Here is a 23,240-nt window from a genome sequence, read left to right as displayed (position 1 = left end):
CTTCATCCAAATGCCATTCCCTTCCTCTCCTCCTTTTGCTTCATCCCAATGCCATTCCCTTCCTCTCCTCCTTTTGCTTCATCCCAATGCCATTCCCTTCCTCTCCTCCTTTTGCTTCATCCCAATGCCATTCCCTTCCTTTCCTCCTTTTGCTTCATCCCAATGCCATTCCCTTCCTCTCCTCCTTTTGCTTCATCCCAATGCCATTCCCTTCCTCTCCTCCTTTTGCTTCATCCCAATGCCATTCCCTTCCTCTTCTCCTTTTGCTTCATCCCAATGCCATTCCCTTCCTCTCCTCCTTTTGCTTCATCCCAATGCCATTCCCTTCCTCTCCTCCTTTTGCTTCATCCCACTGCCATTCCCTTCCTCTTCTCCTTTTGCTTCATCCCAATGCCATTCCCTTCCTCTCCTCCTTTTGCTTCATCCCAATGCCATTCCCTTCCTCTTCTCCTTTTGCTTCATCCCACTGCCATTCCCTTCCTCTTCTCCTTTTGCTTCATCCAAATGCCATTCCCTTCCTCTCCTCCTTTTGCTTCATCCCAATGCCATTCCCTTCCTCTTCTCCTTTTGGTTCATCCCAATGCCATTCCCTTCCTCTTCTCCTTTTGCTTCATCCCACTGCCATTCCCTTCCTCTTCTCCTGTGGTTCTTCCCAATGCCATTCCCTTCCTCTTCTCCTTTGGTTCATCCCACTGCCATTCCCTTCCTCTTCTCCTTTTGGTTCATCCCACTGCCATTCCCTTCCTCTCCCTTTTTTGCTTCATCCCAATGCCATTCCCTTCCTCTTCTCCTTTTGCTTCATCCCAATGCCATTCGCTTCCTCTTCTCTTTTTGCTTCATCCCAATGCCATTCCCTTCCTCTTCTCCTTTTCCTTCATCCCAATGCCATTCCCTTCCTCTTCTCCTTTTGCTTCATCCCACTGCCATTCCCTTCCTCTCCTCCTTTTGCTTCATCCCAATGCCATTCCCTTCGTCTTCTCCTGTGGTTCTTCCCAATGCCATTCCCTTCCTCTTCTCCTTTGGTTCATCCCACTGCCATTCCCTTCCTCTTCTCCTTTTGCTTCATCCCACTGCCATTCCCTTCCTCTTCTCCTTTTGGTTCATCCCACTGCCATTCCCTTCCTCCCTTTTTTGCTTCATCCCAATGCCATTCCCTTCCTCTTCTCCTTTTGCTTCAACCCAATGCCATTCCCTTCCTCTTCTCCTTTTGCTTCATCCCAATGCCATTCCCTTCCTTTCCTCCTTTTGCTTCATCCCACTGCCATTCCCTTCCTCTTCTCCTTTTGCTTCATCCCAATGCCATTCCCTTCCTCTCCTCCTTTTGCTTCATCCCAATGCCATTCCCTTCCTCTCCTCCTTTTGCTTCATCCCACTTCCATTCCCTTCCTCTTCTCCTTTTGCTTCATCCCAATGCCATTCCCTTCCTCTTCTCCTTTTGCTTCATCCCAATGCCATTCCCTTCCTTTCCTCCTTTTGCTTCATCCCACTTCCATTCCCTTCCTCTTCTCCTTTTGCTTCATCCCAATGCCATTCCCTTCCTCTTCTCCTTTTGCTTCATCCCAATGCCATTCCCTTCCTCTTATACTTTGGTTCATCCCACTGCCATTCCCTTCCTCTTCTCCTTTTAGTTCATCCCAATGCCATTCCCTTCCTCTCCTCCTTTTGCTTCATCCCACTGCCATTCCCTTCCTCTTCTCCTTTTGCTTCATCCCACTGCCATTCCCTTCCTCTCCTCCTTTTGGTTCATCCCAATGCCATTCCCTTACTCTCCTCCTTTTGTGTCATGGCTTTTGAGACTGTGAGCCGGAGGGCAGGAAACTGTCAACCTTTGTGAAAGCCTTTGTGGCTGAAGAGCGGGAGACAAATGCTCCAAATAAAAGTCCGTTAACTCTAGGAATCGTGGAGGGAAGTGGGCAGAGGGAGGGACAGGCCCAGTGGGCAGCAGTCTGCAGGGCAGGGGAGGCCTCCTTCCTGGGGTCGCCAGGGGTCACTGGCCAGAGCAGCCTCCCGGGTGCCTCCGGACCTGTCTCTGCAGTGCCCCCAGTGGCCAGCGGGCGAATGGCTCGGGAGAGCGTCCAGGGCCCTGGGGCCTCCTGCTCCTCCTCGCCTGGCAGACAGACAGACAGACAGACTGGCCGGACTGCAGGCTCCGCTCAAACGCCCCTGCCCTGACTCTGTGGCCTGGAGCCCCGCGGGGTTTTCTGGGGCAAGGGTCCTCCGGCGCCTGGCACTCCTCGCCGGTCCCCCTCCAAGGACTAGCCAGGGCTGGCCCTGCTGAGCTTCCCAGGCCAGACGCCAGTCTGCTGTCCAGTTATGGCGACTCATGGAAGAGGCGCTTTTGCCCGTCCTTCCACCGCAAATAGAGCCTCCGGCGCCTGGCGTTCCTTGGCGGCTCTCCATCATCCAAGTCCCCGATTTTGGAGAAGGGGGGTTAAAAAGCTCAGGAAAGGCGCGACCCCCCCCCCAATACATAGAGACACAGCCTCCCCCTTGCAAGAGAGCAGCCCGGGCAGCGGAGGAGGAGAACGGGGACCCTCCCCTCGGCCCCCAAAGCCCCTGCCCCAGACCCAGTCTTCCCCAAAGGGGGCTTCTCAAGGCTAGGCGGGGGGGGGGGGGTGCGAGGCTCCCGGGGCTCTTCCCGCCGCCCTCCGGAGGGTCCCCTCCCAGAAGGGGCCCCCAACCCGCCCTCCCCCGAATGTGGCGGCCGGAGCCCCTTCCGCGGAAAGGGGGCCGGGAGGGAGGGAGGGCGGGTGGCGATGGGGCCCCGGGGGAGGAAGGGGAGGCGCCCCCGCCTTTGACCCGGAGGGGGCTCCCCAGAAAGGCCAAAGGGGTCCCAGAAGGAGGGCTGCCCGGGGCTGCCCTCTCCCCGCCGCCGGAGGAGGAGGAGGAAGGGTCTCTCGCTGGCCGGCTGTTGCCCGGTGCACCGGCCCTTCCCTCCCGCCCTCCGTCCCCGGGGCCCCGGCTCACCCTCCGGACGCTCCTCCACTGCGTCAGGCGGGGCTCCGGGGGCGAGGCGCCGGGACAAAGGGCCAGCCGCCCACCCTCCGTCCGCCGGAGAGAGAGACCGAGCCCCGCCGCCTCCGCCGCCTCTTCCCGGCCAAAGGATGCTCCTGCTTCCTCCTCCTCCTCCGCCGCCCGTCGGGTTTCCATGGGAACCGCATAATGGGCCCACTTTCCCCGTTGCTGGGAGATGGCGAGGAGAGGAGGGCACCCAACCCCCCCCGCAGCCAGGAGAGACCCTCCCCAAGGAAGGCCCCCTCGAACGCGGGAAGGCTCTCCCTCGCGAAGCCCCTTCCCCTCCCCGCCCGGCCCCGAGGTCTGTGGCGAAAGGCCCGGGGGCTCAGGGGCAGGGGGCCTCCCGGGGCCCGGAGCCTCCGAAGGTCATCCTCCGGCCCAGAGCAAAGCCACCAGAGGCTCGGGGGCCGGAGGGGCCTTCTTTCGGGCGGCGCCTGGCTCCTCCGGCCCGGGGAGGGCCTCTTCTGTTCCTGGGAAGGAGCTCCTCCTCCCCATACAACCCCACCCTGAAAGGAAGGGGCCTGGTCCGGGGCTCCTGGCCCTCCGCCCCCTCCGCCGTTTTCCGGGCGAGGAAGCCCCGCTCCTTCCTCCGAAAGAGAAGCGGCAGGGTCCCCTGGCGGTCTCCCATCCGAGTCCCAACCCGGGCTGACCCTGCTTAGCCTCCGAGGCCTTTGGGACATTTGAGCCAGGCACAGCCGCCTCCCCTGGCCTGGCTGGGGATGATGGGAGCTCCAGGCCCCGAACGGGAGAGAGCCAGGAAGAGAGAGGCACACAAACGCCCCCCCAAAACTGACCCTCGAGCCTCACCGAAGTCCCCCCCCCCCCAGTTAACCCCCTTTTGCCGCAGCAGAGCCAGGCCGACGGCGTCTCCGTTCTCGATGGACTCCAACTCCCATGATCCCCAGGCGCTGCCCTTTGCCCCTGTGGCGCCACCAGGCCAAATGGGGTCTCCTGGCAAGACTTTGGCCAGCCCCCCCCCCCCAAAGAGACACGGACAGGCCTTCACAGCTCCCCCCCCCCCAAGAAAGGAAGGCAGATAGGCCGCTTCCGGCCGGGCCCTGCTCCTGTCCCTCGGCGCCCGCTGGGCCTCCTCCGCCCGCCCCCTGCGCCCAGGGGACTCGGTTTCCCAGGAGGCACCGAGAGGGAGGGAGGGAGGGAGGGAAGCGGGCGCGGGGGCCGCTGGGGCCTGTAGTCCGCGCAGGCTGCTTTGAGGACTCGCCTTCCCGGCGGCGCCCGGGGCCCGGCGTCCGGTGACGTGTCACGCGCCCATTGGCTGAGGCGGCGGCGGAGGGGGCGGGGCGTGCGCACGCGGCGGCGGCAGTTCTGTTGCGACAGAAAGGAAAGCGCGGCGCCGGAGGAGCCGGGAGCGGAAGAGAACGCCAAGGAACGGAGAGAGAAGGCAGGAAAGGGCCGGGGGGCGGCAGGGAAGCCCCCTTCTCCCTTCCTCGGTTCCCCGTCGGCCTGGGCCCTGACCGCCTCCCCTTCCTCTTCCTCCGCCCCAGGACCCTGCTGGCCCTCGCTGTCCGTCGCCATGCCCTCGGACCTGGCCAAGAAGAAGGCGGCCAAGAAGAAGGAGGCGGCCAAGGCCCGGCAGCGGCCCAGGAAGGACGAGCCCAGCGCCAACGCCGGCGCCGAGGCCCAGGCCACGCCGGCGCCCCACGACGGCACCGGGGACCAGCAGGCCGCCAACGGCACCGACCGGCCGGCAGGTGGGGCCCAGGGACCGGGGCGGCCTCCCCTCCCTCCCGGCCAAAGGCGCCGAGGGCGAGGAGGGAGAGAGCGGGGCCCAGCCTCCCATGTCTCCCGCTTCCATCTCGGGGGCCCTGGAGGCGTTTGGGCTGAAGGAGGGGGGAGAGTCAGCCCCACGGCCCCCAACCCTCTCCTCCCCCCCCCCAGCCTTCATCTGGCAGACCCTGGAGGTATTTGGGCTGAAGGAGGAGGGAGGGTCTGAAAGGGAGGCCTCAGGGGGAAGGGGTCAGCCCCACGGCCCCCAACCCTCTCCTCTCCCCCCCCAGCCTTCATCTGGCAGACCTTGGAGGTGTTTGGGCTGAAGGAAGAGGGAGGGTCTGAAAGGGAGGCCTCAGGGGGAAGGGGTCAGCCCCACGGCCCCCAACCCACTCCTCTCCCCCCCCCCCCCAGCCTTCATCTGGCAGACCCTGGAGGTGTTTGGGCTGAAGGAAGAGGGAGGGTCTGAAAGGGAGGCCTCAGGGCGAAGGGGTCAGCCCCACGGCCCCCAACCCTCTCCTCTCCCCCCCCAGCCTTCATCTGGCAGACCTTGGAGGTGTTTGGGCTGAAGGAAGAGGGAGGGTCTGAAAGGGAGGCCTCAGGGGGAAGGGGTCAGCCCCACGGCCCCCAACCCACTCCTCTCCCCCCCCCAGCCTTCATCTGGCAGACCCTGGAGGTGTTTGGGCTGAAGGAAGAGGGAGGGTCTGAAAGGGAGGCCTCAGGGCGAAGGGGTCAGCCCCACGGCCCCCAACCCACTCCTCTCCCCCCCAGCCTTCATCTGGCAGACCCTGGAGGTGTTTGGGCTGAAGGAGGAGGGAGGGTCTGAAAGGGAGGCCTCAGGGGGAAGGGGTCAGCCCCACGGCCCCCAACCCTCTCCTCTCCCCCCCAGCCTTCATCTGGCAGACCCTGGAGGTGTTTGGGCTGAAGGAGGAGGGAGGGTCTGAAAGGGAGGCCTCAGGGGGAAGGGGTCAGCCCCACGGCCCCCAACCCTCTCCTCTCCCCCCCAGCCTTCATCTGGCAGACCCTGGAGGTGTTTGGGCTGAAGGAGGAGGGAGGGTCTGAAAGGGAGGCCTCAGGGGGAAGGGGTCAGCCCCACGGCCCCCAACCCTCTCCTCTCCCCCCCAGCCTTCATCTGGCAGACCCTGGAGGTGTTTGGGCTGAAGGAGGAGGGAGGGTCTGAAAGGGAGGCCTCAGGGGGAAGGGGTCAGCCCCACGGCCCCCAACCCTCTCCTCCCCCCCCCCAGCCTTCATCTGGCAGACCCTGGAGGTGTTTGGGCTGAAGGAAGAGGGAGGGTCTGAAAGGGAGGCCTCAGGGGGAAGGGGTCAGCCCCACGGCCCCCAACCCACTCCTCTCCCCCCCAGCCTTCATCTGGCAGACCCTGGAGGTGTTTGGGCTGAAGGAGGAGGGAGGGTCTGAAAGGGAGGCCTCAGGGGGAAGGGGTCAGCCCCACGGCCCCCAACCCTCTCCTCTCCCCCCCAGCCTTCATCTGGCAGACCTTGGAGGTGTTTGGGCTGAAGGAGGAGGGAGGGTCTGAAAGGGAGGCCTCAGGGGGAAGGGGTCAGCCCCACGGCCCCCAACCCTCTCCTCTCCCCCCCAGCCTTCATCTCGCAGACCCTGGAGGTGTTTGGGCTGAAGGAAGGGGGAGGGTCTGAGGGGGAAGGGGTCAGCCCCATGCCCCCCCCCCCCCCCGCACCCCAGACTCTGACGGGTCTCTTCCCCCCATGCCTCCCCCCTTCGCAGCGGTGGACGCCATCTCGCAGGCGCTGGAGGAGTTTGAGCTGAAGAAGGCGGCCGCCCGGGCCGTGACGGGGGTCCTGGCCTCCCACCCGAACAGCACCGACGTCCACGTCATCAACCTCTCCCTCACGTTCCATGGACAGGAGCTGCTCAGCGACACCAAGCTGGAGCTCAACTCTGGCCGGCGATACGGACTCATCGGCCTCAATGGCACTGGTGGGGCCTGGTGGAGGGTGGAGAGGCGGGCGGCCGGGAGAGAGGACGGAAGGGGGCCCGGGCCCTCGGCTGAGCGCAGGGACCTCCCTCACGGGGCCCTAGAGGTGGCCCTTCTCAGGCGACTCCTGGTGGCCCTCTGGTGCTTCCACCAACCCTCAGGGCAGCCTGCCCTTTTGCAAGGAGTGCGGGGGGGGGCGGGCGGTGGAAGCACTATCCCCGTCCCAGGCTCAGACCCTCTGCGAACTCCATACAAAGCCCTCAGCTTGCCATGGCGCAGCGGTGGTCCTTTGTGAGGAAAGCCTTACCTCTGCGGTGCCAAGGGGAAGGGGTGCCTGGGCCCAGGCAGGGATCCAGGAGAACACCAGTCATTGAACACGAGACACAGACACCAGGGCCACCTTCCCTGGTTTATGTTAGATTAATCTGAAACTAGGAACGAAGCGTGGAAGAGCACTTTGCTCTCCGTCTGCCTGGCAGAGCAGGCTAGCCCTTGTCTCCTCTTCTCGCTGTGGCAGAAGCTGGCACCCGCTTTGTGCCTTTTTGCAACTGCATTTGCATTGCTTTTTGGGAACTCACTGAGAACTGGGGGCTTGTGTGGCCCCAACACACATCCACACAATTAAGTACCACTCCTCTGAGGCCCCCAGGTTCATTCTAGGCTGAATTGGGAGAAATTTGCCATAGAAAGAGATTGTGATTGCCCACCACCCCTTCATGAGAGCAGACCCTCCCCACACACACACACACAAGTAAGCTCTGGCAGCCCAAAGGATCACAGCAGAAGGGGCCCCAGGCCCCTCCTAGGCAGCGAGGGAGCCAAAGGGCCTCCTTTCTGGAGCGCCCCAAAGGGTTCAGCACCACTCCAGGTGGAAACAGTTGACCCGTTTGGAGTGTTTTCCTAAACCATTGTATCAGAAGGCTGTAGGAGTTTTGCAAGCGTCGGGTGACAATGTTATCTCATCTTCAGCAGAACTAGAGAGTAACTTTTTAGCTTTAGAGCAGGGGTCAGCAACCTACGGCCCGCGGGCTGGATCCGGCCCGTGAGGCCTTGGGACTAGCCCCAGCCCGGTCCTGCCGCCGATTGCCGCCCCCGCCGCAGCTTCTGCACCGCTCCAGGCGCCATTTTGAGTTCTAAAATGGCGGCCAAAGTCTCACGTGACCTTTCCCGTCGCGGGGCAGGACGGGAAAGGTCGCGCGAGACTTCACCGCCATTTTAGAACACAGCCGCGGGCCATTTTGTTTCTTACTTCAAAATATGATGTGTGCGGTGTATGTAGGAATTATTAATTAATTTATTTGAATTTTTGAAAAATTATTTAATTATTTGTTTTTTGGCTTCAGCCCCCCAGTTGTCTGAGGGACAGCAACCCGGCCCCCGGCTCAAAAGGGTTGCCTACCCCTGCTTTAGAGGTTAGAAGTTTGAACATGGGTCCAAAACACACTGTTTGAGATGGCTTTAACTGCTCTGGCTTAATGTTAGAGGATTCCGGGAATGCAATGCAAATAAATGTAATAGTAGTAGTTTTGTGAGACACCAGACAGCTCTGGTTCCACAATAAACCATTCCCAGAGTTCCCAACACTAAGCCAGGGCAGTTAAAGCGGTCTCAAACTGGTTTATTCCTGTAGTGCGTTTCGGATTGTAATTAAATCTATCAGAAGAGCATCTAGTAGTCCCAATATTGATTGGAAAAGATGTAGAATAAAAATTATATTTGATTTTTAAGGCAGGTATTAGTCCAGCGGAAAAGCTGATTCCTTGTATAAGGAAAGGCATGAAGTGCTTGGGATAAAGCTTATTGTTAAAAGATACCTTCTCAGTAATAGCTTGTGGTCCCACAATGACAGCGCAGGTGAGATCTCTTTTAACATGCGTTTAAGGGGGAAGTGGGGCTCCTTGCGCAGGCGAATGCAGCCCCCGTCCTGGACTTCCATGGCCCTCTGCCCACTTTGTATCCCATGCCAGTCTCCCTTTGGGTCCAGTGATACGTAAAGATCCATCGCAGTGTTTGTGAATGGCGTTTTGGGAGGGGTGCCTTGCAAGGGCAGGGACCTTTTTCACATCCGCAGCTCTTCAGGATGCAGTGGGGCATCCCTTTTGGCTGGCTTCTTCTGAGTGGTGCCAGCCAGTTGGCCCTTCTGTGTGAACCGGAGGGTGAGCTTCATAAGCTTTTCCTTCAGAAGAAGGCATCGTCTCCACCAGTGGCCTGAACCATGGATCTGGCCCCTTTGTGCTCTTCGAAAAGGAGCCTAGAAATGGTATCCAGTGTTAGACCCTAAGACCGATTGCCCAGCCCCAGCTGAAGGTCCAGGAAAAGGCCAACCCAGGCAGGCCAGGGTGGCACTGGGCCCTTGTGTGGTGTTTTGGGAACAGGCCAGCTGACCAAAGGGGTGCCCCTCTCCTCTAACTCCACCAGGAAAGTCCATGTTGCTGTCTGCCATTGGGAAGCGGGAGGTGCCCATCCCTGAGCACATAGACATCTACCATCTGACCCGAGAAATGCCTCCCAGCGACAAGACGCCCCTGCAGTGCGTGATGGAGGTGGACACAGAGAGAGCCATGCTGGAGCGGGAGGCCGAGCGCCTGGCCCACGAGGATGGTAATGGACCTTTGGATGAGTGGGCAGCCTCTGGGGCTGGGGGGCAGAGGCGGTGAGGGACAGCCACCCTCAGGACTTTCTCCACTGGGGGTGGGGAGGTAGAGCTGCGGAGGCTCCAACCACTGACCCCCTCTTCCCCAACACAGCAGAGTGTGAGAAGCTGCTGGAACTGTATGAGCGGCTGGAGGAGCTGGACGCTGACAAGGCGGAGATGCGCGCCTCCCGGATCCTCCACGGCCTGGGCTTCACCCCCCTCATGCAGCGCAAGAAGCTCAAGGACTTCAGTGGGGGCTGGCGCATGCGGGTGGCTTTGGCCAGGTGAATGCTAGGGCCAAGCTAGGTGGAAGGATGGGGGCAGGAGTTCTCCCCACTGCCCCATCCTCACCACAGCCCCCTCCTCCCCTCCCAGGGCTCTCTTCATCCGGCCCTTCATGCTGCTCCTGGACGAGCCCACGAACCACCTGGACCTGGACGCCTGTGTGTGGCTGGAGGAGGAGCTCAAAACGTGAGTGTGGGGATGGGAAGGGGCGCTGGGCTGGAGCCCTTTTGTCCCTGTCGGCCCTGACACACACACACACCACCCGGCCCTCGTCCTTGCAGGTTCAAGCGCATCCTGGTGCTGATCTCCCATTCCCAGGACTTCCTCAACGGCGTCTGCACCAACATCATCCACATGCACAACCGGAAGCTCAAGTACTACACAGTAAGTAGGAGCTGGAGCCCTTCCCTGCATGGATCTTTGGGTCTGAGGTCTCTTGGGGGGTGGGACCCACAAAGGCCGGGAGAGAGACACACAGTGAGCCCTGCTCTTCCTACAGGGCAACTATGACCAGTACGTCAAGACTCGGCTGGAGCTGGAGGAGAACCAGATGAAGCGGTTCCACTGGGAGCAGGACCAGATCTCCCACATGAAGGTGACTCCCCCTCCCACTGCCCTCAGCCTTGCACACCACCAGACCCTTTCCTCACGCAGCTGATCAGTCCTCTGTCCAGGTTTCATTCCTGGAAAAGAGGGAGGTAGCGTGGCCCTTCCCTGGCGCATGTATGCACCGTATGCGAGCCCCTTTCCCCCTCGGCTGTATTGCAGAATTACATTGCCCGCTTTGGCCACGGGAGCGCCAAGTTGGCCCGCCAGGCCCAGAGCAAAGAGAAGACCCTCCAGAAGATGATGGCTTCAGGGCTGACTGAACGGGTCATCACTGACAAGGTTAGGCCCACCGTATTGGGAAGGGGAGGGTCTGGGGGAGCTTTGTGTGGCCCTCCTGAGACTGACCGGGGTCATCTCCTCCGCAGACCCTTTCCTTCTACTTCCCTTCCTGTGGCAAGATTCCTCCGCCAGTCATCATGGTGCAGAACGTGAGCTTCAAATACAGCAAAGACGGGGTGAGCAGGAGTGTAAAAATGGGGGCAGGGGGCTTGCTCAGCTCCATGTTCATGCACTCACTGTCCCTCTTTTTTTGGGGGGATCAGCCCTGGATTTACAACAACCTGGAGTTTGGCATCGACCTGGACACGCGGGTGGCCCTTGTGGGGCCCAACGGGGCCGGAAAATCGACACTTCTCAAGCTCCTCACGGGGGAGGTAAGCCACCCCCCAGAAGCAGGGCAGGGCAGGGCAGGGGGGCAAGGAAAGGCTGACGGGTGTTTCCCCTCCCCCCAGCTTCTGCCCACGGACGGCATGATCCGCAAGCACTCGCACGTCAAGATCGGCAGATACCACCAGGTATGCAGGGGCACAGCTGGCTCCTCTCTGGTTCCTGGCCTTAGCCTGGGGGGGAGGCAAAGTGGGGGTCCCACACCAGCCCAGCCCTGTGAGTGGAGGTGGGAAGCACAGTCCCTTTCTCGGAGGGGCCAACAAGCGGAGCAGAGCCTCTCTTTCCTGGGGAAGGGCATGGGGGGATTATCAGTTGGGGACAGACTGGAGCTCCTTCTGTAGACCCATGAGAGCCCTGCGTTCAGTCCCTGGTGGTACCTTCTCCAGCCAGAGTGGACAGACCACCCCCCAGAGCTGTGGGAGGCTGCTCCAAACCCCCCACTGCCCCTGCCATGTCAGCTGCACTGAGGCAGTGGCTCCGCAGGCAGCCTGGCTGACTCTGCAGGGGGGCTGAAATGGGGGGAAGGGGTTGTGGGGTGAGCCCTGGATTTGGAGAAACTGGGGAGTTTGGCCTTGGCTTCTGGTATTCTTGTGGGGGCAGGGCGGTGGTGGGGGCTTCTCTGAGGCTCTTCCCTCCCCCTCCATCCCCCCCCCCCCCAGCATTTGCAAGAGCAGCTGGATCTGGACCTCTCCCCCTTGGAGTACATGATGAAGTGCTACCCAGAGATCAAGGAGAAGGAGGAGATGCGAAAGGTCATTGGCCGCTACGGACTGACCGGGAAGCAGCAGGTGAGGGGGGGCTGTGGAGTGGGAGGGGCACATCCCTGGCCCTTTCAAGAACCAAGAGCCCCATTTCCAGCTCTTGGGAGGCAACCACTGCTGAGAGAGGGCCCCTCTGGGGTTTTTCACTTTCTGGGGGGGGGATTCAAAGCCAAAGAGGAGGCGGAGGAGGCTGATCCTTGAAGGGAGTGGCCCCTGTAACTGGACCCCCTTCGCCCCAGCCTCCGTCCCAAAGAGGGGAGAGGCATGCTGGGGGCTGGGCAGGTAATGGCGGAGGGGGGTGCCTGGACCACTGCAACCAAGAGCCCTGTTGAGGGAGTTGGCGGAGGGAGGGGGGAAGTTCCGGGCTTGGAGCATTTTCCTCATAAATTCATGAGAGGTGGAAGAGACAGGAAGGGTCACCTAATCCAACCCCCTGTCCCCCCACATCCTCCTTTGCCTCCTCCAACTGACTTGATGCTCCTTTGCTTCCCCTCTAAGGTGTGGGAGGGGGGGTGCCTTCCCAGCCAGCGAAGGGTCCCTCTGTCCAATAGGGAGGGATTGCCACTCCATTGGCATTCGTAGTCTTCAAAGTGCTGGCTTTGACTTATAACGCCCTATGTAGCCTGGGTCCAGCCTATTTGTAGGAGCCCCCCAGAGCATTCAGATCATTGGGAGAGGCCCCTCTCTGCCCCACCATCTTCCCAGGCACGTTTGGTGGGCACAGGAGAGGGCCTTCTCAGTGACTTCTCCCAAGCCCTGGAGCTCGCTCCCTGGAGAGGCCAGGACGGCTCCATCCCTGCTGTCCTTCCAGAGGCAGTTAAGGATATTCGTGTGTCAGCAGGTCTTTGCAAATGGATCAGGAATGGGGTTTTAAATTTTATTTGTTTTCTTTAAATTGATATTTAGATATTTTAATATTCTTGTACTGTTTTTAATTGTTGTTGGGAGAAAGGCAGGCTATAAGAAAATAATACAATAATAATAATGGGGAGGGGAGAGGAGGGGGCCTTTTGTTTCTTTAAACCAGTGATTCCCAAACTGCTCCTCCAGGTGTTTTGAACTTCAACTCCCAGATGTCTCTGCCAGCTTGGCCAACAGTCAGGAATTCTGGGAGCTAAAATCCAAAACATCTGGAAGACTAAAGTTTGGGAGCTTTAAGTGACCCCACGCCTGCAGCCACAGTCAGCCACAGAGAGTGTCCCCTGGAGCACTGGTCAGCTTCTTTCAGTGCCTCTGGACTTCTTGTGGATACACATGGCAACTGTGGCAGCTTTTGCCAGCCAGAGAAGGCTGGTGGATGGGCTAGTTGCCATTGTGGACGCCATCTCCGAAGCCGGTTGGCTGTTATTGTCTGGGACACACAGGGCCTTCCGACTTTGGTTTTTAGAAAGGAAACGTAATCTTTGTATAAAAGAGTTAAGAAATCATCCATATTCAAACACAAACCAGTCATGACATTAAGAGAGAAGCAGTGACTCAGGGCGCTTTAGGCGCAACCTGTCTCAGGTCATGTTCGGAGCAGAACCCAGACAGAGCAGTGCATGGGGGTCCGCAGTCTCCATACCTTTGGGGAAAGGAGGCCAACAGAGATCGGAAGAGACGGCTGGGGGCCAGGCGCTAGGGCGGGGGCTACGTAGGAGCAAAGTGTTGGGAAAGGACTTGCTCCCCCTCCCCATTTGGGGTGTAACAATCCCCCTCCTGCTCCCTCATCCTTCCTTCGCTGGGGGTCAGCTAGTCCAGCTGTGGTCTGATGCGTGTGGCTTTCCATTCATCCCTCTGGCTGGCAGGTGAGCCCAATCCGCAACCTCTCCGATGGGCAGAAGTGCCGTGTCTGCTTCGCCTGGCTGGCCTGGCAAAACCCCCACATGCTCTTCCTGGACGAGCCCACCAACCACCTGGATATCGAGACCATCGACGCCCTGGCCGATGCCATCAGCGACTTCGAGGGGGGCATGATGCTGGTCAGCCACGACTTCCGGCTCATCCAGCAGGTCAGGAGGAGCATGGCCCCTCAGGAGGGCATCTGCCAACGGGATGGATGGGAGGGCGGGCGGGCGTCTCTGGTGCCCTTCTGGAGGCTTGGCTCACGGGGAATTTTGTGACCACCTGTGCCTTGAGGGCCAGTGACCCAGAAAGCCTTCTTGCAGGGCTTTGTGGGGCCCACAGGAAGCTCCTCTCCCCGATGCCAATTTTCCACACCACAAGGGCTGCCTGGACACTCCGTGCCAAAACAGTTTAAGTGCAGCCCCCGGCATGCCTTGTCGTAGGTGAAAGACGCTCTGGGGTCCTGGCTTATCACCTCAAGAGAAAGGCCATGGGGCCTCAGGGGGAGGGGCTGCACCCCCAGTGGGTCCTCTGTGGGTCCAGGCTCCCCCCCACTTGCCCCCTAACTCCCTCCCTTCCTGTCTGGCAGGTGGCCCAGGAGATCTGGGTGTGTGAGAAGCAGACCATCAGCAAGTGGCCCGGCGACATCCTTTCCTACAAGGAGCATCTCAAGTCCAAGCTGCTGGATGAGGAGCCAGCGCTCACCAAGAAGACGCACAACGTCTGAGCCTCACAGCAGGCAGGGTGGGGGGGTGGTTGGGTCTTTCCCCAGAGACTGGTAAACCCCCCACCCGACCCAACCCTCTGGGATCGGAAAGGACTCACTCTTCAGTTGCTGCTGCCGCTGCTCTAACCCTCTTGCCCCCCACTCTGTGCCCACTCCCCCCCCCAGGCTATTGCATTTCTTCACCACCGGCAGCACCACCTGCCTCCCCCCCCCCCCCCCCCACAGGGCCCCAGGGTCTCCATCCAGACAGCAGCCCCTCGCCCCCTTCCCCACTGCTGCCTCCATGGGTGGGATTCCCCCCAGACCCACCCTCGGCATGCAGAGGGACCCAACCTCAGGGGCCCCTTCCAGCTTCCGTTTCCAGACTTCACTCCAACCACCACAGGCCTCGGTTTGTTAATAACAATTATTTATCAGTGTAATTGCCCAGCCTTTCTGAGGAGTATCAGTCAATAAAGAGGAAAACTGTTTCCAGAGTTCTGACTGGCTTTTGGGGGGGGAGGCCAAGCAGCAGCAGTTCTGCTCATTCAAGGGTCTTCCCTGACCCCCGCACCATCCATGGGGCCACGCAAACATCCCTTTCTTAGGCTGAGGCCCAGCCAGGAAGAGCAAAGATGGGAGGAGCCCCCCAAAGAACTACTCTCGCATCTCCTGCCCTCCTGCCCCCAGGTCCTTCCTCCAGAGCCCTTCCCTTCGATAGACCACCGAGAAACTGGATTCCCACCCAGTGAGTTGGACCTGGAGGGAGGAAGTGTCCTAGTCCTGGGTCTTTGCTGGACAGGCGGGTGGGCATCTGTCCTGGCTGGGTTTGCCGTCCACTCAACTGACTGTCCAGTTACATAGAGAACATCTTTGCCCATTGTGGCACAGAGTGCGAGTCCTGCGGAGGAGAAGCCAGGCTGAGGAGAGGGAAAGCATGTGAGGCAAAGCCAAGACTGATCAGGGGTTACCTAAATTGCTTCCAAATCCACTTTGGTGAGGAAATTCACCAAAGGGAGCAGAGGCAAGGCCTTTAGGTAACTTTAAAAGCTGTGATCTTTTGTCCAAACCCTAGATCTGCAGATTGCAAGGCTCCAAGTGCAGTTTTATAGGGATGATAAAGGGCTGCAATATTTGCACAAAAGCACTGATGAGATAAAGGCCCCTTAAACTGGATCAAGAAGTTACAGGTTGGGCTGATATTTACCTGAAGTCAGGAATCCAATTCAGAGGGGAAGGGAGTCCGAGGCCAGCAATGAGAGAAGCCTCCTTGGGAATTAGGCAGTTCCACTTTCTGGCCTCACCCAAAACCGAAAGCAAAGAGCCAACGCCGCCTCCTTGCGCCTTTTCTCTTTGGGGGCATATCCTTTGGGGATGCCTTGATTGAGAGTTCCTGCATGGCAGAATGGGGCTGGGCTGAATGGCCCTTTTGGTCCCTTCCAGCTCTACAAGTCTGATTCCTTGGGAACTGGAGTTTTCCATGGGAAGAAAGAGCAGAGCCTGGGACCAAGAGGGCAAGTAAGGACAGGTTGCTTACCTGTAACAGTATTTCTTCGAGTGGTCATCTGCGAATACATACAAATGGGTTTCACTGCGCCTGCGCAGTGCTGTTCGGAAACTTCTGGAATCACTGGGCAAAGTTTACTTTGCCACATATAGAAACTTTTTGGCGGTAACTCCGCTCACCCGTTATAAGGCCCCTGCCTTCCTGCTCTTTTCCCCAGTTCCGCAATTTTTCCGCCAAGCAGGCGATGGAAGAGCCAATAAGAGCAGGACACTGAGGGGACGGACGGGTGGGATTTGTATGTATTCGCAGATGACCACTCGAAGAAATACTGTTACAGGTAAGCAACCTGTCCTTCTTCTTCGTGGTCTCTGCGAATCATACAAATGGGTTTAGACTGACAAGCTAAGGTAGCGGCGGAGGGAGTGTCCTGAAACCAAAGCTATGGTAAACCAAAGGTAATTTTATTACAACAATAAACACCTTGAACCATAAAAAGAGTCAGTCTTATTGTTTTGCACAAACAAACAAGCAACAATCATTGCTAAACCTGAGAAGGGGAGATAAGGTTGTGCAAGACCTATCCCATTGAAATTGTGCATACCCACATTCACAGAATGAAACAGAAGGCATTATAAAAATAAATGCTGAAACACAACCATCAGTAGTGCAGTCAATGCAACCCTGAAACCAACACAGCCCTCCCGAAAGCTGCGTCTCGGATGGCTCTGGTGTCCAGCCTATAGTGCTTTATAAAAGTCAGTGGCTGGGACCAGACAGCAGCCTTACAGACATCCTCCAAGGGAATCCCCGACAGGAATGCAGAGGATGCCGATATTGACCTTGTGGAATGGGACCGGACCCTGCCCGGGAGAGACTTGCCCAGCAGTTCATAGCAGAGGTGGATGGTACCAGCCACCCATTTGGAAAACCTCTGCGCAGACACGGGCAACCCCTTTTTCGGCTCCGAGTAGCATTGGAAAAGTCTCTCGGACCGACTGGAGGCAGCAGTTCTGTCCAAATAAAACGCCAGTGCTCTCCTGACATCAAGAGAGTGCAGGCGTCGCTCCGCATCCGACGTCGGATTGGATGTGAGAGTAGGCAGTACAATGTCCTGACACATGTGAAAAGCCGATACTACCTTCGGCAAGAAAGTAATGTCTGTCCGGAGGACCACCTTGTCCTTGTGAAACCTCAGGAAGGGCTGGTCCCTCCGTAAGGCACAGAGTTCGCCCGCACGGCGGGCAGAGGTGATGGCCACAAGAAAGGCGGTTTTCCAAGTCAGTAGTCTCAAGTCCGCTGTGGCCATCGGTTCAAAGGGCTTGGATTGGAGGGCGGACAGTACCGCCTCCAAACTCCAAGCCGGTGCCGGTACCGACACAGGAGGATACAGGTTAGCACAACCTTTAAGGAACCCCTTCACCAAGGGGTCCTTGAAGAAGGAAACCCTCCCCCCGAACTGATATTTGGCACAAATGGCAGACAAATAGCACTTGATGGATGTGAGAGAAAGCCCCTCATCCAAAAGTACCATCAAAAACTCCAGCACCACTGGAGTGGACACTTGAGCAGGAGACAAGCCTTTTTGGTCCAGGAACAGGCCAAATTTCCTCCACTTGGAGGCATAGGACCGCTGGGTGGAAGGTTTCCTTGCAGCCAGGATCACCGTCCTCACCGCCTCTGGCAGGGCAGTCAGGGCTGTATCCTCCAGGCTACCAGCAGCAGGCTCTCGATGTCCGGGTGGAGAATCCGTCCGTCCTGGATTGACAGTAGGTCCGGACGAGGATCGAGGCGGAGAAAGCATCTCTTGGAAAGGTGAAGAAGGGATGCAAGCCAGGGCTGTCTCGGCCACCATGGGGTGATCAGGATCGCATGCGAGCGGTCCGTTGTCATCTTGGACACTGCCCTGATGATGAGAGGGAACGGAGGGAACGCGTAGAGAAGCTCCCCCGTCCAGAGGAAGGCGAATGCGTCTCCGAGGGATCCGTCCATCGACTTCCTGGAGCAGAACTGGGGACAGTGGGTGTTCCACCTGGTCGCGAAGAGGTCGATCTGGGGGGTTCCCCACCGGTCGAAGAGGTCGCTGACCGTCTCGGGATGGAGCCTCCACTCGTGGCACACCGACGGGGATCTGCTGAGGCGGTCTGCCAGCTCGTTGTCCTCTCCCGGAAGGTGAATCGCCTGAAGGAGGATTTGTCTTTGGATGCACCAGTCCCAGATGCGGAGCGTCAGGTCGAGCAGGGTCTTGGATCTGGTGCCTCCTTGCTTGTTGATGTAATACATCACGGTGGTGTTGTCCGTCCTCAGGAGGACCACCTTGCCTGTGACGGCGAACTCGAACGCCCTTAATGCCTTCTCCACTGCCAGCATCTCCAGGGCGTTGATGTGGAGGAGCTTGTCCTGGGCGGACCACCTGTCCTTGACGACCACGTCGAGCAGGTGGGCGCCCCAACCCTCCAGGGATGCGTCGGTTGTCAGAGTCAGCTGTGACTGGGGCTGATGAAAAGGCATCCCGGCGCCGACACTGCGGAAGTCCAACCACCATCTCAGGGAAGCAGCTACCGGTCTCGGTACCGTGAGCCACTTGGACGGAGGGTCCTCCATCGGAGAGAAGGCAGAGAGGAACCAGGACTGGAGCGGTCGGAGGCGAAGTCTTGCCCAAGGTGTGACAAACGTCGTTGATGCCATGTGGCCCAAAGCGACCTGGACATCTCTGGCCCTCACCCTTCTGTGGGACATGCAAGGTCTGAGCGACGCAGTCAAGGCCTGGAAACGGTCTGGAGGGAGAAAGGCGGAGCATCTTTCGGAGTCGAGAATTGCCCCGATGAACTTGACCTGCCTGGTTGGGGTGAAGTGGGATTTTTCCCTGTTGACGACCAGTCCAAGGGAGTCGAAGAGGTGCAGGGCGAATGAGACTGCCTCCTGCAGTTCGTGTGGAGACTCGGCGGCAAACAGCCAGTCGTCCAGGTAAGGGAAGACCATGAAGCCCTTCTGATGAAGGTATGCCACCACCGGTGCCATGCACTTTGTGAAGACCCGTGGAGCCGTGGCCAAGCCGAAGGGGAGGACGTTGTAGCGGTACGAGGTGGAGCCGACAGCGAAGGCGAGGAATCTCCGGTGGGATTCCCGGATCCCGACGTGGAAGTAGGCGTCCTTCAAGTCGACAGTCGCGAACCACAGGCCCTGGTGGAGCAGAGGCAGAATGGAAGCCAAGGTTACCATTCGAAAGCGACGGAATTCCAGGAACAAATTCAAGTGTCTCAAGTCTAGGATGGGCCTGATTGCCCCATCCGCTTTCGGTACCGTAAAGTACCTGGAGAAGAAGGCTCTGGGACATTGGTCAGGCGGTAAAGGGGAGATGGCCCCTTTTTCCAGCAAGGTGCGCACTTCGTCGAGAAGGGTGTCCGAGGGGGGAGTGGACATGAAGGCTCCAGTTGGAGGGAGCTCTTCGAACTCGAGGGCATATCCCCTACGGACGATGTTGAGAGCCCACGAGTCCGATGTTATTGAGGCCCAGGTGTTAGCGAAGGGCCTCAAAATGTCCAGAAAGAAGGGGGGTGAAAGAGAGGCAAAGTGCGCTGCGTCCCTTCAGGCTCTCTTCTTCCCCTGGTTGGTGTCCTGCCGGCGGGACTTGCGGTACCGAGGCGGGAAGTTACGACGGCCAGAGGAGGAGGAAGACTGCGAGGGGTAGCGACGTCTCTGGGAGCCCTGTTGTTGGGACTGTCGATCCCGAGGGAAGGTCCCTTGAGACTGACCTTGCGGCTGCCATGGGCGCTGACGCTTCCGAAATGGAGAAGCAGGTGTAGAGGACATGCCATGCTTCTTAGCTGCCGCCTTCATCCTGAACTTCCTGTTCAGACGGTCGTCAGTCTCCGCATGGAAGAGCCCGGTCCCGTCGAGTGGCATGTCCTCGATGGCCGCCTTGACGGTAGGGTTGAGGTCCGAGGCCCTCAACCAAGCGTGTCATCTGAGTGCCATGGAAGCAGACATGGCCCTCCCTGCACAGTCAGCCATATTTCTGGAAGTGGTGATGAGCCAGCTCCCGATGGAGTGAGTCTCGTCTCTGACCTCAACCAACTGCCTCTGGACGTCATCCGGGATGTCCGGGATGAGAGGGGAGATACGTTCCATGAGGGTTTGGACGTATGTCCCCATGCAGGCGGTATAATTGATGGCCTTTACCGCCAGGGCCGCTGTCGAGTAGGCCTTCTTGGCCAGGCCATCCACCTTCTTCGCCTCCCGGTCGACAGGGGAGGTAGCCTGCTTCGGCACGAAGCTGTGCTGAGCTCCCTCAACAATAGCCGAATTGGGCCTGGGGTGATCAACCAACCAGGGACAGCTCGCCGGGGCGACTCTGTAGAGAGACTCCACCTTGCGGGACGAGGCAGACAGGTTGGCTGGAGAGTCCCAAGACCTCTGAACTATGGTCTGGAGAGATGGTAGCAGGGGAAGGCAAGGAGGTGTGGGCACCCGTCCATGAACCCGACGTTCCACCGGATCCCGAGCATCGTCGTCCGGGAAAGCAAGCTCGATGTCAAGGGCCCTGGCCATCTTCACGACGTGCTCACTAAAAGAACGGACGTCGTCCGATGGGGAAGAAGGCTCAGGATTGTGCATCCTCTGGGGCGAAGCCGACACAGAGAGGACATCTTCTTCCTCAGACGGCACCTCGGACGGGGGCACGGGCTCGTCATCAGAGTCCAAGTCGGAGGAGAGGACGTCAACCACTGTGACTTGGGATCTCGGACGGCTCGGGATGGGATCAGCCGAAGGGCGCGAGCGCCGGCGAGGCGGAGATGGAGGCCTCTCGAACACGGAGACGACCGGAACCGATCTGGCAGACGTGCCCTCCTGTGGGTCAGCCGGACGGGGGTTCAATCTGGTGAACTCTCTGAGTGCCACCTCCTTCGTGACCGACATGAAGTATCAGGCCGACTGGGTGTCCAGGAACAGATCCGGCGCCTCCTGTGGGCGGGGCGGTTGTCCATCGCCCTCATCCTCGGAATGGGGAAGCGAGAGGTCTCCAGAAGGGAGGGCAGGAGCGGTGTCCCCTGTCTTGTGGACGAAGTCCATAGTGGGCTGAGGCGGAGGTGTGACTGGTACCGGAGTCTGCTGGATCTCAGGGGCAGGCTCTGGATCAAGAGCTGCCGGAGTGGAAGCGCGGGCCTTCTTAGAGGGGGAACGCCTCTTGTCCTTAGCCTTGGGCAAGTCGGTCCCGGCTTGCTCCTTGGCAGGCTTAGACTTCTTAGAGGCAGGGTCACGGCCCGCCTTGTCATGGTGCCTCTTCTTTCCCGGTCTCGGGGTCTCTTCCAACGGGAAGAATGGATTTTCCGGGAGGTCCAGGAGGACAGCAGCCGCTCCCGATGAGGAAGGCCTTGGGGACCTTGCCTTGTCCGAAGATGGAGCATGGGTCGCTCCCGAAACTGAAGCCGATTCCCTCGGCTTGGAGGCGTGACGGGACACCTTGGATGATGAAGGCGACGCGAGTTGGGCCTCCGCTCCGGTCCCCTTCCTCGCGTGCGAGCCGTCCGATTTCCTCGCAGATTTGGACGACGGCTCGGTGCCCTCGGTCCCCGAAGCCTTATGGGGGCGCTTGGAGGGTTCGCCGGTGGCACTGGACGGTTTGGAGCCACGGGCCACATCGGAGGTGGCGGGAGGGAATGTCCCGGCCGGGACACACACCACGCTGGAAACGGTGGCCCTGACGGATGTCACGCTGGACACGCTGGCCCTGGAAGATGAAGCCGGGGGCGCGGAAGGCGGGACGGATGAAGAGCGGGAACCTCCCTCTTGTACCTTGCCCAGGGCGATCGCCGAGGTGAGCCGGGACTCACGGTTTTTCCGGGCCTGAGAGGAGAGGGACCTGCAGAGCGGGCAGGCCTTGGCGTCATGGTCTTTGCTGAGGCACAGAAGACAGGAAGAGTGCGGGTCCTGGACGGGCACCTTGCCCCCGCAGATGTCACACTTTTTGAAGGGTGCAGGCATCTTGAGAGGACGACACAGCCGAAGGAGAATCCAGAGAACGAGATAAACAGTCCGAGAGTTCGAAGTTACCAGGGGCGGGAGACAAAGAATGGTCAAGAGACGGTCCGAGGTCAAAAACGAAAGTGATTCCAAATGCAAGCTAAAGTGAGCGAAGTTCCCTGAAGCAGCTAGCGCGGCGGAAAAAAGGAACTGGGGAAAGAGCGGGAAGGCAGGGGCCTTATAACGGGTGGGCAGAGTTACCGCCAAAAAGTTTCTATATGTTGCAAAGTAAACTTTGCCCAGTGATTCCAGAAGGTTCCGAGCAGCACTGCGCAGGCGCAGTGAAACCCATTTGTATGATTCGCAGAGACCACGAAGAAGAAAGGCAGCCCTCCTAAGCAAAGATCCACAGGCCAGTCCTTTGTTTTCCAGACAAGGGCCAGGGCCCTCCCTTTGGCAGACCATTGCCATTAAGGGGGGCATCCGGCTACGTCACTGCCCCCCTTTCAGGAAGGAGTTTGGCGTCAAAGGTCACTCACTCAAAGGCAAAAGAGGCCCTGGAGGAGGCTGGCCATAGTAACCTTGGCCCTCAGTCCCTTGAGCCTCCGTCGAGTTGCAGAAGCTAAAGGCCAGCGGATGCCAGGGGCCAGGGCAGGAGCCCTTGTGCTTCTCCGCTGAGGAAGTCCCCCCTGCGGCTCCATTGCTGCCCAGTATCCACAACGGATCCAGATGGGCGGCATTTGATGCCAACTAGCCTTTGGCCTGGCTTTTTTGTGAGGGCGATATGGCTTGATCCATTGGGAACCTGCAAGGCCCCAGGGGTCAGGAGGAAGGGCTGGCCGAAATGCCCCCCTTCCCCCCCCCGAAAGGCGCCTTGGGAGCCAAGCAGGGTCTGCCCCGGCCAGTGCTTGGATGGGAGGCTGCCAAGGGAGGCAGGAACGGGCAAAAGCCCTTCCGAGGATTCCTTGCCTGAGGAACCCCAGGAAATTCATGGGGTCGCCCGCCATAAGAGGCAACTTGAAGGCCCAGAGAGACACTGGCAGCAGAAGGTGCATTCAACATTGCAAGGAAAGTTAACCCTAGCGTCTGGCTGGAGTCGGAAGAGTGGGCCAGGGCCCCGCAGTCCAGCCATGGCAACCCTTCAGCCCCTGCTTGACAAGAGCCTTCTCCGAAGGACAGAGGCGCCCAGTCTCCCGCTGCTCTTTCTCTGGGAAGTCCTTCCTCAGAGTGAGCTGGAATGCCGTTCCCTTGTGGCCCCTCTCTGGAGCGGCAGAAAAGAAGCTCGCCCCATCCTCGGTGGTTCCAAGCCACATGCTCTCAGCCTCAGGGAAAGGAAATCTCTCCGCCAGAGACAGGAATGGCCTGGGTTCAAAAGAGGCACAGGGGGGCTTGCAGCGCCATCTTTTCCCCCTTGAAATCCACCTCTGACCCGGGTCAGTCCTGCTCCTCGGGGCTGGTCATCCCGGGCCCCTCCCGTTCCCTCGTTCCTATGGGAACCGGAGGCCACAATGGGGGGTGGAGCCCAGCCTTCCCGCCTCTGGGGGGGGGGGTCTTCGCCGGCGGTGCTTCCTGGGCGGAGGGAGACGGGGTCGCC

The 23,240-nt window shown here is 59.3% G+C and overlaps 2 protein-coding genes across 2 annotated transcripts in view; one reads left to right on the top strand and one right to left on the bottom strand.

Moving 5' to 3' along the window:
• The window catches only part of LOC149310253 (SWI/SNF-related matrix-associated actin-dependent regulator of chromatin subfamily D member 3), a 50,118-nt gene extending 46,906 nt beyond the window's left edge, over positions 1 to 3,212 (bottom strand). The window contains exon 1 of the mRNA XM_089533994.1: positions 2,968 to 3,212. Within this exon, the coding sequence (XP_089390120.1) occupies positions 2,968 to 3,150 (183 nt within the window). The 5' untranslated portion in view covers positions 3,151 to 3,212. The remainder of the gene's footprint in view (positions 1 to 2,967) is intronic.
• Positions 3,213 to 4,308: 1,096 nt separating this feature from the next.
• ABCF2 (ATP binding cassette subfamily F member 2) lies at positions 4,309 to 14,669 on the top strand. Its single transcript, XM_089533992.1, has 15 exons — positions 4,309 to 4,414; positions 4,518 to 4,724; positions 6,482 to 6,694; positions 9,111 to 9,293; positions 9,440 to 9,611; positions 9,703 to 9,798; positions 9,894 to 9,996; positions 10,112 to 10,207; positions 10,381 to 10,500; positions 10,587 to 10,676; positions 10,764 to 10,874; positions 10,953 to 11,015; positions 11,547 to 11,675; positions 13,436 to 13,639; positions 14,062 to 14,669. The coding sequence occupies exons 2-15, from the start codon at positions 4,547 to 4,549 to the stop codon at positions 14,197 to 14,199; spliced, it is 1,896 nt and encodes a 631-aa protein (XP_089390118.1). The 5' UTR covers positions 4,309 to 4,414; positions 4,518 to 4,546; the 3' UTR covers positions 14,200 to 14,669.
• The last annotated feature ends 8,571 nt before the right edge of the window (positions 14,670 to 23,240 follow it).

Source organism: Sceloporus occidentalis, unplaced genomic scaffold (assembly GCF_023333645.1).
Source record: "Sceloporus occidentalis isolate IW3139 unplaced genomic scaffold, rSceOcc1.0.p SCAF_7, whole genome shotgun sequence".
Classification (NCBI taxonomy): domain Eukaryota; kingdom Metazoa; phylum Chordata; class Lepidosauria; order Squamata; family Phrynosomatidae; genus Sceloporus; species Sceloporus occidentalis.
This window is presented reverse-complemented; position numbering and strand designations above follow the sequence as displayed.

Excerpts from the sequence above, each read along its gene's own strand:
- ABCF2 (XM_089533992.1), top strand. The coding sequence starts at position 4,547 with ATGCCCTCGGACCTGGCCAAGAAGAAGGCGGCCAAGAAGAAGGAGGCG. Across the intron at positions 9,997-10,111 it reads GGAAGCTCAAGTACTACACA|GGCAACTATGACCAGTACGT; the intron begins GTAAGTAGGAGC and ends CTCTTCCTACAG. Across the intron at positions 10,677-10,763 it reads TCAAATACAGCAAAGACGGG|CCCTGGATTTACAACAACCT; the intron begins GTGAGCAGGAGT and ends TGGGGGGATCAG.